The sequence below is a fragment of the Balaenoptera acutorostrata genome, chromosome 2 (assembly GCF_949987535.1).
Source record: "Balaenoptera acutorostrata chromosome 2, mBalAcu1.1, whole genome shotgun sequence".
Taxonomy (NCBI): Eukaryota; Metazoa; Chordata; class Mammalia; order Artiodactyla; family Balaenopteridae; genus Balaenoptera; species Balaenoptera acutorostrata.
The window spans coordinates 121,068,788-121,085,657 of NC_080065.1; the positions used below are offsets into that span (position 1 = coordinate 121,068,788).

Sequence of the window (16,870 nt, forward strand, 5' to 3'; positions counted from 1 at the left end):
AGAGGGCTCAAGGCTTCTGTAGCTCCATCTGGCAAGTGGCCCAGGGGCTCTGGGTCCAGCCATGAGCCAGAGAGATCGTTGGGAGGGGGCAGACAGCAGGAGAGAGCTGGCCTAGAGATCTGGGCTGGAGTACCAGCCGCCCAGCTGCCACCCACATGGCTTTTGGTGCATCTGTTTCCTCATCCATGAAACGGAGATCACACCCTTGCCCAAGTGCTCCTTTCAGAAGGATGAAAAGGAGAGACTTTATATGAACTCCCTTTATCAGGGCCTGAAGATGCTCTCCCCACCCCGGGAGTGCGATGGCCACTGTGGTGCTTCCTGCGGGTGGGCTGCCCCACCCAAGGTGCCCCATCCTGTGACGAGAGAAACCGACTTAGGACTCAAGGGCACAATAACTTGGAACACACCAGTCGCAACAGTTTAACATTTTACTAAATCAATTCACACGAATTCCAAATTGCAAATATAATTAAGGACAACAGATTCTGTTCTGCCTTTTAAATCTTTCATTTTCAAATCCATCATTAAGACAAAAAGTAAACAAAAATTAAGTCTGCTGCAAATTCATGACTTTTCTTCTTGAGGGGAAAAAAAGGAACATTATAGTAAAAAGAATGCCACTGGGTGTACAATAAAGCACCACGACACACGGTTACAAAATGGGCTTCCTGGACTCTGCCCCACGTAGAAGACACTGCTCTCCCCGCTGCTCTGCGTCAAGCAGGATTTCATTAAAATAAAACTATAAAATCTCCTAGGTTACACTAAAGTCAGACACGGTCTGGAACACAGTGCTTAACAACAGTAATGTCAACTATCAGTGCTAACGTAAAAACATTTTAGAAGGTCAAAAACAATTAAACTGGAAACCAAAACCTTATTTTCCCTAGATGAGCAAAACTGAAAAAAATGAAAGGGTTCCCGCCTCCCACTAGGAGTGGAGGGAATCTTCTTTTTTTTTTTCTTTTCTTTCTTTCAAATTGGAGGCGGGGGCACGGTGCGGGCTGGTTCTGCAGTTCCTCAGCCTAGTTGGCGTCCAGCTTGGCCATTTCCTGCACGTAGATGCCTATACTCTCGCTGTCAAAAAGCACAAAATACACCGTTTTGATGGAAGAGGACATTGTTGACACGAAGTAACTGGAGATGGCCTTCAGGATCAGCTGAGCTGCCGTCTGCTTCGGAAAACCGTTCCTGCAAGAGAGAGAACGACGGCTCAGCAACTAGGGGGCCGTGGTGGCCACAGGCCCCCGTCCCCGGCCACCTCCTCCCCCCGGGAGCCCCTCGAGGACCTCTGTGCTGCAGTGGCCTCGTGTTGGGTCAGGGTCCACAAGTGGTACTCGACCTCTGGCTGCTTGTACACAGGCGTGAGAGAGCCCAGTGCCACCAGACAGGGGAAGAACGAGGAGACAGAGAACTATGACCCGCGGGAGAATGTGCTGTGCTCTGAGAGGCGGCATGCCAGCAAGGCGACAGAATCTGTGGTTCGCGGCGTGTGGGCTGAGTGTAGTCTCCCGCAGGCAGTGTGAGCGCCCACGGTTCTTTTCCCAACATCACCGGGACTAGCACGGGGCTTGAGACACAGCCCAGGCTCCCAAAGGCCCCCTGGGGGTCTCAGCCTCAGAGACGGCTGGAGGCTGGAGCTTCTCCAGGAAGCACCAGCCTCCCTCCATGCAAGTAGAGGGTTACATCCTTCACACTGGCCTTCAGATTTCATGGGCAGCAGGAATCCACCTCCCGGCACACACCAGCTTGGGCACCCCATAGGCCCAGGCCTCGGGGAGCTGTGAGCAGCGAACGACCCTGGGACAAGTAGGCTCTTCATCTCAAGGGACAGCATCCCAGTCTCCAAGCCAAACTGGTGTGAATTCCCATACAATTCCATTTAAAGTAAACGTGACGTGGCAATTCTGGAGGCAGGGGCTCAGAACTCAGGCAAGAATCTGAAAGTGGGACTAGAAGGACGGGCGCTCCTTGCTCCATGTGTGCTGGGGCTGTTCCTGGTCAGCACTGCAGGTGCAGGAGGACCCAGGTGGCCCAGGAGGACCATGGCAGGAATGTGTCAACTTGCCTAGTCTGGGGGAAATAACATGGACTTTGGAGCCAGTGGCCCTGGATTCAAATCCCTACTGACCCCGGTTTACAGTCCAGGATACTGAGGGTGAGAGTGAGGGGCTGGTCTCCATGGGGATTTCTTTGTTCCTAAGCAGATCTAGTCTTCAGTCTGCCCTGAGCCTGCGGGTCCAGTGGAGTCCGAAGTGCTGGGTCAACCTGCCAGTTTCGGCTGGGGCTTTCCTTCGGATGGGGTACTTGCTGCCAGGTGAGAGGTTTTCAAATGTGTCAGGTGCGGGATTTCTCCTAGGCTCACTCGCTAAGTGCCATGAGTTGTGGACCACCTCAGCGGCTTCTTTTGGAGGGTCACACTTACTCTATTGTCAGCACTCAGGGCTTTTCAGAGCCTTTCAGAGCCAAGGAGAAAACCATTCTTGCGACTTGTTTTTGATCAAACAGGGCTTCACCCAGCTTGACAATGGACCCCTAGCAACTCGTGGATGCTTTAGAAGTGAAGTTCCTTTTTAGAGGACAAGAGTGTCACCCCAGGCCGTTCCTAGCCTGTGCAGAGGAGGCAGTAGATAGGGTGTGACCTAGAGTTGGGGCTCCCTCATGTGCAGGTGCCTCCCCCACCCCCAGGCACAAGGCACTCCTGCCTGGCAGCCAGCACACACGAGCCTGTGAACCAGACCAGGGTCAGAGTCTGAGAGAGCTGCAGGGGCGTTCCGGCCAGGACAGGGCTGCCGGACAGGCGGCTTCCTCCTGAGGAGACCCTGGGGCTCCGTCCACCAGCAGAGTTGGGGTGACCAAAAGGCGGGCTGGGATGGAGGGTGGTGGGGAGAGGGGCTGTGCTGGAAGTGGGGAGGGTGGGGACCCCGCAGGGCAGGTGACACCCCTCGCACCCATCCCCACTTGGGGCCTGCAGGCCCAGTCTGGGAAGAAGCTGTCCTCACAACACCTGGCTCGGCTGCCTTGACTATTTTCACAGGAGTCAAGGAGCACAAAGGCTACACTGTCCGGAACAAGACACGCGCTGGAAAGCGCTGGATGGAGTGAACCCGACCTTCTGCTTTGAGGGCCCCTCTCCAGTGAGTGTGTCGTGGGGCACTCAGCTCGCACCCTTATAGGGGCCGCCCTTCCTCCAGGCAACCCTACTCCTGAGGCAGGGGCCAGGCCAGCCATGGCGGAGCGCGGACACAGGGTCACCCGAATGAGGGCCCATTTCAAACATCTCACAAAGAGCAAGTGTTTATTCTCCTGCTGTAAATACAGGAGCTGCCCTAAGGACTCGTTTCGTTCCTGGTGAGGAAAGCCTGAGGAGGCGGCAGCCCCTGGGCAGACAGGCGGGAGTGGGCAGGGCTGGGAGGCTACGGCAGGACAGCGGGGCCCGGCCCGCCACTGGAAGCAGCTGCGCTCAGGCCGGGGACTCCGAGGGCCGCTGACCCAGGCAGAGCTCGGCCTGCGGGCACGACCTGGCTAGGCGGGGGCTGAGAGAACTGCGAGGAGTTGCCTCTGCACTGGAAGCCCGAGACCATGCTCCACCAGCCCCAAGCTCCCCCACTAAGGGTGCCCTCCTGCACGTCTCTGCCTTGCACCTGCACAGGTGAGCCGGGCCGAGGTGAGGGCCTGTGGAACTTGCCTGAAGAGCAAGCTGTCTGTCGTGTGGCCTGATGGTCACAGCCCATCTCCTCTGGTGTTTGCCCAGCCTGAGCTGACCCTGGCCAGGGCTTCGTGAGCTGCCCTCATGCCACCCTGCGGCCGCTCTGCCCGAGCCAGGGGAGATGTGGTGCGGTGCAGAGACGCAGGGTGTGGCCGCAGGGCCTCCCCGGAGCACCCGCAGCAGGCCGGTCACTCCGCCTGTGCCCAGCGCCTTCTGACACACACCTTCTCCCACAGCTTTCTATTCCTCTGCCTTGGACCCTTGAAAAGGGATGTGTGACTCTGACTGAAGGGACATTAGTTCCTGTTCCTCTACATCAACAGTTCTCAACATTAGCCTCTGTCAGGATTACGGAGGGCCGGCCAAAACGCAGGCTGCCAGGCTCCGCCCAGGAAATCAGATGAGGTGAGCCTGGGGACCATGCTTTGAGAACGACTGTTCTACACGCACTCGGGGTGGGCCCAAAGGTTAAGAACCTGCACTGGGAAGAAAGGTCGGGGTCAAAGGTCACAGACCTGCAGCCCACGCCTGCATGCCCTACTGTTAAGGGAGCCTGGGCTGGTCTGGCCTTGTCCTTCAAGGTTGCTGTTGGGTGAACTGTGAATATGATTTGCTTCCAGGAAAACCTCTTGTTGACAAACCCATCCCTCTGTCTGAGGCAGTCACAGCCTAAAGAAGAGACCCAGCCATGGGACTGTGGCCACTCTGGACCACGCAAGCCACCAGGAAGGAATGGAGGAGGTGACGGCTTTCTTGATGTTTCCAGGTGGGTCCCAAAAATGTTTTCTAGTAGGCACAGTTAGAAGTGTTTGTAACAAAATGGAACGTAGAAGTGGATGCTTTCGCAAGCGTGCTTTACACGCAGAGGCCCTGCACCCTCCAAACAGGGGCAGCTGTGGCACACGCAGTGGCCTGGAGTCACACGGGATTTGAGTCTGGGCCCTGTCTCTGTGCCTTACTTCCCCACCTGGTGAAATGGGGTAGCTAATCAAGTATTTATTACCTGGGGAGGCTGTGTGTATGGAACAAAATACTGTACAGAGAGCCCTCAATCAACAGTGTCATCTCTAAAGTGGGTAGTCTCGAAGGGTCTTTCTAAAGGCCCACACAGTGGAAAATGGCCTCCCCAACCCCAGACCCCATGATAGCTGGGACTGGGTGACTGCTGCTATCTTTGCTGCTTCCCTGTGCTGACAAAGTCAGCATCAGGCCCCCAGAGGGCTGCTGCCCGGGTCTGCGATGTCCAGTTCTCTTGGAGGGCCGTGGGCCAGGACTGCTGGCATGCTGTGGTGTGGCAGGGGCTCCGCCGGGGTCCCCTGGTGCAGTACTGACCAGCTTGAGGAGAGTTGCTTGCCTATGCGTCTCACTCATCTTGTGGCTTCTTGGCTGGCTGGCTGGCTTCTTCTGTTGAATAACCACAGCCCTTCTGAACGGCCATACCTGCTTGGCCAGGTCTTTGTGCCTTCCTCCCCATCTCAGGCTTACTGCTTCTGTGACAGTCACTCTGTTCTACCGCTGTACTGTGTCTGCCTTCTGGATGAGACCAGATGACACCTCCTCAAGGCGCATTAGAGCAAGGGTGGGTAAGGGCTTCTGCACTCCAGTCAGATTCCAGTTTCAATCTTAGCTGCCCTTGGGAGCAGGCGTTCACCTCTCCTGGCATTAGTTTCCTCCACTGGAAAATAGGTACTGCTCGGCGATGGCAATGACGACAGTGGTGGTGATGCAGACGCTGCTTCCCCTGGGAGATGGGTGCCCCTCCTAGTCCCATTCGGCTCCTGACCCTGCCAGCCGTGCTCATGCCAAATGTCTTAAGTTTCTCTGCGGCCAAGCACTTCCCACCCCACATGGAGTTTATCTTAGACTTCGACCTTTTTTATTGCCTTGACCAGACTAAGAAGGTGTCTGAGCTTCCCCCTGAAGTCTCTCCAGCTGTGTCTGCAACAGCCTTTCCCAAGTGTCTTAGACCTCAGTTTCCCTGGCTGTTGCAAGGGGACCCCATGGGCTACCTCCGCCTGGTGCCCTCCTGGGTCACCTGCTCAGTGATGGCCGGGGGCTGTACACATTGGTTGCCTGTCCACTGTCCCATCTGATGGCAGAGATGTGGGTTCACAGGGCCACAACACAGAAGAGGATTTACTCCCTCCAGCTGTGCTGAGCCCCTCCTCGTGTAGGGCATCGCCAAGCGTCCCTGCTCCTGGCGAGCTCAGCCTCCAGGGCGGGGCAGGGCAGACGCAAAGGACTCCAGGCCAGGGGCTGTGCTGAGCAGGGACCCAGAGATTGCTGTGAGGAGAGGCTGTGTCCTGGGGGCTGGAAAGCCCAGATGGGTTTTCTGGAGGAGAAAGGCTAGGAGCCTGACCCTGAAGGCTAAACAGGAATTAAAGTAGATTCTAGATGGACTCTGCTTTTTTTTTGCTGGACCAGGCCACCTGTCTAATTGTCTTGGCTGTTTGGGAGATGGATAGGGCAGGGCGTCTTGGCAGCTTGGGTGACGTGGGCAAAATGTCTGTCACCCCATGTGAACCCTCCTCTGCTGGGATTAGGTTTCCCTCACACTGTGCTCCTGGGCCTTCCTGTGATCTGTCTGGCTTTGAGTAACTGCCCAGCCAGAGACTACTCCATCCAGAGGTAAAGGACAGGCTATCGAGGTCCTGAGCTGAGAGCAGTGGGTTACAAGAGGGTGAAGCTAAAATTCAGAAGGGGATGGTGATGGGCCCAATGCCTCCAAAGCTAGAGAGAGGCCAGGGCAGCACACCCCCAACAGAGGCCTCTTACCTTCTCTCACTCCAGGGCTCACATGTTTTGGGTTAATAAGTAATTCTCCCCAATTCAGTTTGTCTCTGTCCTTTATATTTGTCTTCTGAGGCCCACACCGAGGGGGTAGGGAGGCCGATGGCTCTGCCTGGGCAGGTCAGGGAATTCCAAGAGGTGTTTCCAAGGTTCTCTAGAATCCACTCACACAGAGAGTGCAGAGGCAGTGGGGTGATCCTCTGGCAGGATGCTCGGAGGTGGGTCTGTTGACCAAAGGGGACAGGAGGCAGGGGTTCCACGTGCCTAATACCGAGAGCACTGAGGCCAAGGACCTCCGAGCAAATTCTGGCTCTACCAAGTACACGCTGTGTGACCTCTGGTGAGTGACTTGACCCCTCTAAGCTTCTGTTTCTTTGCCTTTGAGTGGAATTAATAGTGCTGCCCACTTTGCGGGGTTGTTGTGAGATACTGCAGATAAAGGGTTTAGCACAGTGCCTGGGACTCGATGAATACCCACACGTGGTAGCTTCAAGAAAACGAACTGGCTTTCCTTTTAGGCTCATAAATCTAAGGAGAGTTTAATCAAAGCCCCAAACTAGCTATTCCCTGAGTACTGCCCCTCTGGAGAGGGGCTGTCCCCTAATGTCAAACAAACAGAGCAGAGGGAGTGGGGTATCCATCAATATTGTGACCAGAATGCCCGAGGACAGGAGGTCCAGATGCCAGAGGTGGTTTCCCGAGGCCAGGGTTACACCCTGGGTCTCATTTGCCTCCAGTGGGCTTTAAGATTGACCCCCAATCTTGCGGGCCGATGGGCTGGAGGAAGGGCGTGTAGGGCTGTGGTCATCCTCCACATGCCCAAGATGCTGGGCCTCAGCTGAGAGAAAGTGATCCCACAGCTCTTTACCAACATGTTTTGCATTTATATTGTTTTAATTCCAACATGACTTTTATGCCAGAGACACTGGATGCCACAAACAAGCTGTTTTATTTCCCCTCCTAAACCCCACTGTGATTTACTGGCCGGCTCAGGTGTAATCCCATTCTTTGCTCATGAAAGAGAGGGCAGCTGTTTACACGGCTCTGTGGGGCAAGGTCTGCCCGACAGATGTGGGGCTGGGTGGCTATGCACATGTGCTTGACTTTGGCATTCCGCCCTCTTAAAAGCTTTCAACTGATTATTTTTTAAAATTTTTACTCCGTGAAAAATGTAAATAAGTTTGTAATAACAGATGCTCTTTTATGGGCATGACTTTTACGCTTCAATTAAAAATTTCCCACTAGTCATATGAAAGAGCATGAAATTATTACCTCCAATAAAGGCTCCTATTGCTTCTCTCCTCGGAAGCACCTTTCATCAGAGTAGATCAAAGTGCATCCGAAACACTAATTAACTGAGCCTCAGAACCGTCTGTGAGGAAGGGCAGTCCCTTAGCCTCACTAGCTGATAAGGCAGGCCAGGGACAGAGAGGGTGATTCATTTACCAAAGGTCACACAGCAGCTCAGTGCTGAAGAATAGAACTTCCATGGGAGGTGGGGGGCTGGGAAGGTGGGAGAAGCAGGAAGTTATTAGCTAATTATGCTCAGATCCAAAAGCACTTTGTAAAAAAAAAAAAAAAAGGTCTTGAATTGACTCTGGGACTGAGTCGGGCACCTATACACCTCTCCACAGTTCCTGGGAAAGTTCAACCTGCTGGGTGCTTGCTGACCAGCTTATGAAGGATGCTCGTCTTCGCCAGGTGCTCTTAGAGCCGACTGAAAAAGGCTGTTAGATGCTCTAGCTCTGTCAGCTTTGCTTTCAACAGGCATTTAAATGGTATTGACTTTTAAAATGACGCTCAACAGATGCTTTTGGCAGAAGCGAACAGAATGAAGATGTATGGTGACGGGAAACATAGATGGCAGTCCAGAACAACAATCGTGTCAGCTCTGGATGTCCCTGCAGAGCTCGGCACAGGGCGGAGTGAGTGTGGGAACGCGAAGCTGGGGGCCGTGTGCGTGTTCACCTGTCCTCTGCTCAGGGTCCCTCCCCACCCCCGACACCAGCTTCTTTGTGCTAATAAGCCCCAGAAGAGAGCCCACTGTCAGTGCAGAGGACTGAGGGGCTCTCACGCAAAGGAGCACCTGGTCTGGGAAGCCTTGGTTGCCCAGAGCTGCAGGGCCAGGGCCAGGAGGGGAAGAGAGGGGAGGTGCGGCGCCCACAGCTCACCTCCAGGAGGGACTGCAGAGGAATGCTCCTTCTGTCCCAGGTGGAGGCAGGCAGTGACAGAGGCTCCAGAGGAAGATCTTTTCCCATAGCAGGTCCTCTGGTGGGTCCACCAGTCACGTGTGACTGCCGTGGCCCACAGGAAGCCCTGGGAGCCCTGGGGCACAGTGCCTGTCTGCCTGTAAGCAAGGCCTTCTGGGTACAGCGACTAAGCGCTGCTTGAGCAGATGTGACAGGAATTCTGCCCCGGACTAGCTCTGTCACTGGCACTTGGGGTGTGGGACCCTCAGTGATGGCACTGTTCAGGGAAGCAAAATTACAAGGCCTGCCCAAGATAAAAACAGCAAAATCCACTCTCTGTCCTCCTCATGGGTTTGGAAGAGAAGTGCTTTGAGAAGAGCAGCTTTCTATACACACACGGAATAGTGCTGAGGACGGTGACTCAGGCTCGCCCGGGAGGACGGTGCAGCCTGTGGTGTCACGGGACGTCAGTGTGCTGGGACCTGTGCTGCCACTGCACAGCCCGCCTTCCTCGGGTACTGGGAGGGACTGATGGCAGAGACCCTGGAAGGCTCCCGATCTGCATGGGAAGCCCCAGGGATGACACAGAGTCCGGGGCTGCGGGAGCTCTGAAGGCCAGTTTCCCTTTGCTTCCGTGCCCCATCCAGATGGCGAGCCTTCCAGAGGCCTGCTGCTCAGACCCTTGGTAGGGAGGACCGTGGAGATGTGACAGGCAGTGAGACACAGCCTCAGAGGCAGCCCTCATATCTTCATCGTGGCAGAGAGTTCTCAAAGCATGCTCCCTTCGGAGAGCTCCTTTAATTTCCGAGCAGTCCTGAGATGCTGCGTGGTGGGGACGATCACATCTATTTTACAGAGTAGGGGGCTGGACTCAGAGTGGGGGTTAATTTGCATGCCATCACGCAGCTGGTTAGCCAGGCCTGGGCCCGAGCCCAGGGCTGCTCTGACAGGCAGGACCTGATGGGCTGTGTGCTGGCATCTGGGGCTGCACCACCCGGGAGCGGGTGCGGTTGGGGGTTGTGGCTGAATCCTGCCTGCCTCATCCGTGGGTCAAGGACTACACCCTTCCAGTGCTGGCCCTCTGGGTTGTGTGTGTGTCTCAGGAGCAGTTGTGCTGCTCCCCACAACCTCCGTGAGTCTCCCTGGGGGGATTTCAGGGCTGGGAGGTGGGGGAGGCCCAGCCCGATTTCACTCTCACGTATCTGCCCACTCAGATCCACCTCATCAGCAGGGCAGTGAGACACAGGGAGAGCAAGCAGGTTTTGGGGAGGTGGAAGATGCTTGGGAACACAAAGATAAGGGGCAGAGGGCTGTGCCCAGAGCATGCTGGGGTTCAGGGACAGAACTGTAACGCAGCTATATGGGCTGGGTCTGGGAGGGGCTCTCCCGGTCAGTATCCCTGCATTCATGCCTCCCCACCCACCTAAGGTCTTAGTGTCCTTCAAGGGTCACCTTCTGTGATGACATCTGCTGTCACGGCTCAAGTCTGAGTCTCTCCTCAGGCTTCCTGTCTCCCTACCTCTCTTCAACTGTCCCTCACAATTACTTAATGTCTATGTTCTTCCCGATTTCGAGCTTCCGGTCTCCTCAACAAAGGCAAGTGCTTGAAAGTAGCCTTAGCTGACCATGCGCACAGTCAGAGCTCCCTGCAAGCATGGGCCCCATACGCAGGGGGACAGGCCGTGGGCCCTTACCTGCCGCTGCCGATGGATGGAAAGGCGATGGACTTCAGCTTCTTGTCATCTGCCAGGGCCAAGCAGTTCTTCACTGTCTTTTCCAGAAGTTCCTCACACTTGTCTGCACCCCAGATGGGACTGTTACAGTGGATCACAAACTTGGCGGGCAGGCCATGGCCTGCGCTGACAGCGGCTGGAGGGGACGAGACAGAAACAGTGAGCTGGGTCCCCCTGCAAAGCACGCGTGCTAAGTGCCAAGCCCAGGCCGGCTCTCCAGCTCCAGTACGTCTTCCCGGGCCCACCGACCACCTGGTTCAGGAGGGCTGCAGCTGCCTGCTGCCTTGTGATTCCCACGGAAGCTCGAGCTGGAAACTGCTTGTCCTGCAGTCTCCTCCCTCAGTGGCGGGGCAGGGGGGACACCAAGCCAACCTCCACCCCTGGAAAGTTGGCGATAGGACGCATGGCCACCAGGAACTTTAGCCAAGGTCACAGTAAACCCTCTCCCTACCCTCCCAGAAGGCCGAGCCTTAACCATCTAACTAACTTGACCAAATGTGTCAGAATGTTTGTAGCCTCCAATTAATTGCCTTTTGGGGGTCTCCAACCGCCCTTTCCTCAAGTGGATTCATGTGCATTTAATTATGATGTATCGATATCTATAAATCTCTCAGACACAGTTCAGAATAAACCTACTGGGAAAGTAACCCAAATAGCATGTCTGCTGCCCTGTTCTTCTCCCTGACTAACCGATCCTGTTAGTTCTGACAGAATTAATTGGACAGTGTTTTTAGGATGGAACTGTTTTCCTCTCCTAGAAGAGGAGCCTTTTCCCAACTACAGATCTCCATAGCAGACCTGCCTTTCCAGATTTGTTCTCATTCTCTGCCTCTTGTCAGATCTGAAGACACTGGTCTTGGGTCTGCTCCTACCAGGAAATACAACAGGCCTGCCCATGTCTCCCAGAGCATGTTCCAGGATTCCTGTCCCAAAAGTTGCAATGCAAAGAAGGTGGTTCTGGAACCAATGGGTCTGGTGAGTGCTGCCTGGTAGACTTCTATACAGGAGCACACTAACATCTCCACCCACTGCTCCAGTAAGACACCCAAACTTTTTTGACCAAGTGTTTTCTAAACCCACTTTGTGAAGAACACCATCAGCGCTATCCAAGGGGTCTGGGTTGTTAATGGGTACAGTATGTCGCTAGCAGAACCTGGAGAAGAGTGATTTATGGGAAGTGTCTCATGCTGCAGTAGCAACTGCTCTGATCCCAGAGTCACAAGTCTGATTTTGAGTCCTGGCTCTGCTTGCTGACTGGTTCAAGAACTGTGGGCTTCAGATTGGGGGACTTAATTCACCTGCATGTCCACATGAGAAGTAACTGCTAAACTATGCATTCAAAAGAAATGTGTTAGCAGTGATTATCTTTGGACAGCGGAACAGGGATATGTTTTATTATTTCCTTTATACTTACTTAAAAAATATTTTAAAACATTTTCTAAAACAGATCTTAAAATCAAGAACAAAATGCGTTCTTGTTTCTGAAACAGGCAAACATATCTTTAGCTGTGCTAAGTCTAACGGGTTTGTGCCAGCTGTGGCTCTGGTGTCACCAGCTAAGTTTGGTGTGTGGCAGCATCAGGGCCACCTCTCATCACACCTCCTGCTGAGGGTCACCAAATGGGCTTTAACTGGAGTACCAACAGGAAGGACCCTGGGCTGGCACAGAGAGGTGCCAGTAAGGGGCTGAGGAAAGGCCAGGAGCCCCTGGCTGGGTAGTTGATGCTGTGTGTGTCCTCCCTGTTCAGTGTGGGCGGTTCCAGGGGGGAACTGCCTGGAAGAGCTCGGTAATTGTGCCCCCACCAACTCTCTGCAATGCCATGCCCTTTGCAGGCAAAACAGAACTGAACTGGCAGAGCAGAGGTCAAAGGCAATGCCACCCTCTTATCCCCGCCAGGACCCGTGACTAGCCCAGGATGGGAGGTCGTGCGTAGTCACTGGGGAAAGAGAGGTAAGGCCTGGGGTACCCTCAGAGAAGGCTGTGTGGCTGTCACATAGTAACTGTTGATGCCCATATTAAGATTCATTTGAAAAACGAACAGGATTTGAAAGACAGAATTGGGAACCATCTAGTAAGGAGAGAAAACTGGAGCCCAAAGGGGAGGAAGGGAGTGGCCTGTCCTCACATAGCTGGTGGGGTGAGCCAGCCTCACCCACTGTTCAGACTCCCAGGTGCTCGGGAAACCCTGTGTCCACCTAAAATCCCCAAATCCAGGCTGGCATCAGTGAGAAGTGCCCTGCCTCTAGTTCTTAGCAGTAAATTCTCCTCACATCACATTTCAAGTCATCTTCTTACCCCTCTTATCAGGAAAGGTGTAATTGGCAAATGAGAGATGTATATTTACATTTCTCCCATGAAAAACACAGATGGTTGAATGAAAATGATTCATTTGCATCTCATCAGCAATTTTGCAGATGGCTCAGTATCCCTATCTATACTTCTCAGCTCTTAGATTTGCCGAATTTGGCTTCTGTAACTGCTTAAAATTTGAGGGCTAGACATCAAACACTTAGAAGCTATTTTAAGTAATGAAGAAAAAACTTGGAAAGGCAATTTCCACAACCCTTAAGTTCCCCTGACAATTTGTATGTGATAAAAGTCTAAAAGGCTTTCTTCTGCCTCCGTCTCGGAGATAGCCACGCACCTCTGAATTCTAAGTCGTCCCGTAAAACAGTTACCCTAAGGCAGCATGCACCACGCCCAGATCAGCACAGTGCCTCCCCACCTCACCTCCAGCTACTTCCAAGGGCCCGTTCTTTTTCCGGAGTTCCAGAACAGCTTCCACAAACTCCTTGCCACCCTTCTTCTCCAGCGTGTTTCCTAGACAAGGACAGGGAGAGATCAGATTGCCATCCTTGCGTCTCAGGGCACACACAGACACTTAGCATGTCAGGTGATTACATACTAAAAATGATCTGACTGGCTAAATTTCCAGACAGCTGCAAGACAGGAACAAAGCCCTGGCTGAGTCAAAAAAGTGAAGTTTCGAAGAGATTCACCATCGGCCACAGTTACCACTCTGCATGGCTGGTCACCGAGCTCTCTTTGCTGCCTCTTATCTGGGGGTGACTCGGGGTGATCCTGGACATGCCAGAGATGCGAGGGAGATGGGAGACGCCTGTTCTCTGCAAGCACGCCTGTCCTGCATGCTTTCCATCAGCGTGAGAAACCAGATGGTGTCGGCTTCCAAGGCTGATGCCTCCCCCTGGATTTTCTTCTCTGTCTCTGGGGAGAAGCCCCAAATAAGGAGGTTTTAGAAGAAGCATACCATGCTTCCATCAGCAGCTAGCTCTCCTCTTGGCGGCAGGCCCAGAAGAAAGCATTCAGACTTGGCCACCTTTGGGCCAGTTTTATTACCATGCTTTGTTCCTATTTTGCAGCTTTGGTGTCATATGTGAATACAAAAAAAAAAAAAAAAAAGGCCTCAGACAGTATTTCCTTAATCACACAAATGATTCAGAATCGTCTTAGGTAAAGGAGAGCAACATCAGAAACAGAGCTTAAAGATGAACCTGTTGCTCAAAGGAGGATGACTAACTGTTCAGGACCAGATTAAAAAAAGAAAAAAAAAAAATCAAATGGAGGCAGGGAGCAATTCTTCTTGAATTAGGGTACTTGGTAAGTAATCAATTCTTGCTATGAAAGCCAAGCTCCCAAATAAGATTGCCAACACCTATAAGGTCTGTGGGTTAAATGTCTCACACGGGACAGCAAGCAGCAGTCAAAATCGTCCTTTCAAGTTTGGCCAGAATGGGGTCTTACGTCTTCCATAAGCTCTGCTTCCTCAGTTGTGTACATTTTAAAGTACATTCCTCACAAGAGGATAAAATACTCCCCTTAAGATTCACCATTTGTCTTGGAAAATTCAAGGTGCCCTTGGCACATTCTGGTATGGGTCAGTGACGGTGCACTGGGATGCACCAGCCCAGATTCTCTTTGGATTCACCCCGGAATGACCAGGTCTGATTATCTTAGAGAAACCTGCCTCATTTGCATGTTGTTCTGGTGGGGTGAACTAACCCCAGGAAGTGCCTAGAAGGAAAAGCAGACAGCCTGGGCACTGTCACAGATAAGACGGCACAGGGCTAATGGCAGGCACTGCCTATAAGCCACCCCACTCTAGGAAGTCTGGGGGCCTGAATGAATGTGAGCAGCAGGCCATCACCCACAAGGAGCTCTCAGCTAAGAGAAGGCCTGACTTTCAGACAGAGATTAACTTGGGATCCCTAAGGTGGGATCCAGAGTCCCTCCTCATTAGCCCAGACTGCCCACAAGCCTTCACCTGTCTTGGAAAGCAGTGAAGTAGGCTTTAAATGGCAGAGGTGTCCAGAGGGAAAACACATCCGCTTCAGAGGTTTTTACCCGCAGTGGTGGCAGCCTCTGCGTGTTTCTGACAAAGTTCAGCATCAGAGACAGTGGCCAAATGGGCTTAAGGGAGCAGGCTTGGGCCTCGCGGCTCAACTCCACCCACCAGGAAGTGGAGAGTTTGAGGGTACAACCCAGGTGAATGAGGCCCAATTACAGGTTCACCCGAAATATCCATGCAACCGAGAAAAATGAATCCGAAGTCTGAATCCGCTGGATCCCAAATGCTGCTGCCCAGCTGTACCTGGTCTGGCCTTCCCTCCTCACCCATCCTCCAGCTTGAAGGATGGATACAAACATGCTCCAGGCAGGACTATTTCAGGTCCACATTCTCTATCCTATCTACTCTTTAGGAGAAATGGGAAATTTGGAAGGTAAAGTAAAATCAGTGTTGTATTAATACTACCAACTCCCTTCTGAAATAGAAAAATATTAAGAAAATGGGCTGATTTATAATTAAAGGTGTTTTATCTTAGGAAGAGTGTTTACTTTAAAATTTTTACTTATAATTAAATCTTGCTTTAATTAGAAGTGAAATTTGCACGTTAAATTACACTTAATGCATTTCCCAAACTTAAAAATTGAACCCTAGATTGCAGGCAATCAACCCGGTCAGGACTTGACTCCTACACACACATATGTATGCACATGTTCATGTAGACACACGTGTACTTTTTAACAAGAAACAGGCCCATTTCAACTGTATTGTCAACACTCTGAATGTAAGACTCTTGCTTTTTAGGCTTAACTTCAGGGTTAATCATAAGGCAATTGGCTTATTTGCCCCCAAGCATAAACATGTGTTACTCCCATGAGAACAAGAGCATTATTTCATGCTTAGAAAGCAGGCATAAGTATCAGTGTTCAAACCAGCCTAAGCGAAAATTTAGGCTTGGACAAACGTCAGGCTCAGCCTGTGGTCTATTTCACTGTTAGAAAGAACTTTCGATGGGTAAAAGTTAATCACTGGGGCTAAGCATTCCTGCACTCGCATTCCTTCTTCCAGCAGTCTCGGGACTCAGGAATTCACACCAAGTATGAGAAGTGGAGTGATTACATCCTCGCTTCCTCTTTTCCCCTCTCACACATCAAAGTGGGAACTGGAACCAATTGAGACCATGTGTGAATCTGGTTGATCATTGTTTTGGTATTGCAAGAGATCTGGGTTCAGTACTAGTTTGGAATGGTTCGCTGAGAAAAAGCACTGAGGTGGGCTTTGGAAGACCTGGGTTCTGGACCTGGCACCGTCTTTCCTCCTTGGCCAGTCAGGTTGTCTGGACCTGCTGTGACAGTGTCCATGAGTGATGTACGACGTAACCTTGGCCGAGCTCTCGGACCCGGGTTACTTACATGTCACCAAGGCTACTCATGCCTAACCTGTGCATATGAGTGGGTTAAGGGCAAGCATGTCAGAGAGAAAAGCACTAGCACTGTCATTATTCCAAGGAGACCGGTTCCATTCATGGTTTAGGAAGGACTGGGCTCTTCTGGGGGCGGGGGGGGGGGGACAGTTGGCTCTGCATGTTACCCCATCTGGCCCCACCCAGCCTCAAAGCCTCCAGCTCCACCTCCTGGTGTGGCTAATCCTGGGGAAACACTTTCACAGCCGCAGCAGACTGGCCCTTTCTTCCTCTCCCTGAGCCTGGGCAAGATTCTTTTGCCCAGCAAGTTTCACAATTTCCATTTCACCCAAAGTTCTGGATGGCAGGACGAACCTAGGCCTTAGTCACTCCTGGCTGAAAGATAAGCCCTCAGCTGTTCGTTTATTTAGTTTCCTCCAAATAAGTACTTCCCTCCCATCAAGTTTTCACTTGGTTAAGAAAGGAAGTATCTTTCTCTTAAGCTGCCTGACTTAGGAGCTCTTAAACTCCTCCAAAATCTTGGGAAAGGGGAGTTTATTTTAATTGCCTACAGCCTGATTTCATTTGGGCCTGGCAGGCTTGGCGAATCCTGACTTTCCATCCAGTTTGTCTTTCTATCCTTGTCCAAAATCCAAAATGCCCAGGAGAGCAATTAGCCCAAATCAAAGTGGCTGGGGCAGACTGTGAACAGCGGGCTTTGTGAGTGACACTGAACAGAG

At 52.4% G+C, this 16,870-nt stretch overlaps 1 protein-coding gene across 5 annotated transcripts in view; it reads right to left on the reverse strand.

Moving 5' to 3' along the window:
• Positions 1-417: 417 nt before the first annotated feature.
• The window catches only part of LOC103002265 (core histone macro-H2A.1), an 80,769-nt gene continuing 64,316 nt past the window's right edge, over positions 418-16,870 (reverse strand). For all 5 annotated transcript variants that reach the window (XM_057540047.1, XM_057540051.1, XM_057540048.1 and 2 more), the window contains exons 7-9: positions 13,156-13,245; positions 10,386-10,560; positions 418-1,194 (exon numbers count right to left, since the gene is read on the reverse strand). In XM_057540047.1, the coding sequence (XP_057396030.1) occupies positions 1,029-1,194; positions 10,386-10,560; positions 13,156-13,245 (431 nt within the window). In that variant the 3' untranslated portion in view covers positions 418-1,028. The remainder of the gene's footprint in view (positions 1,195-10,385; positions 10,561-13,155; positions 13,246-16,870) is intronic.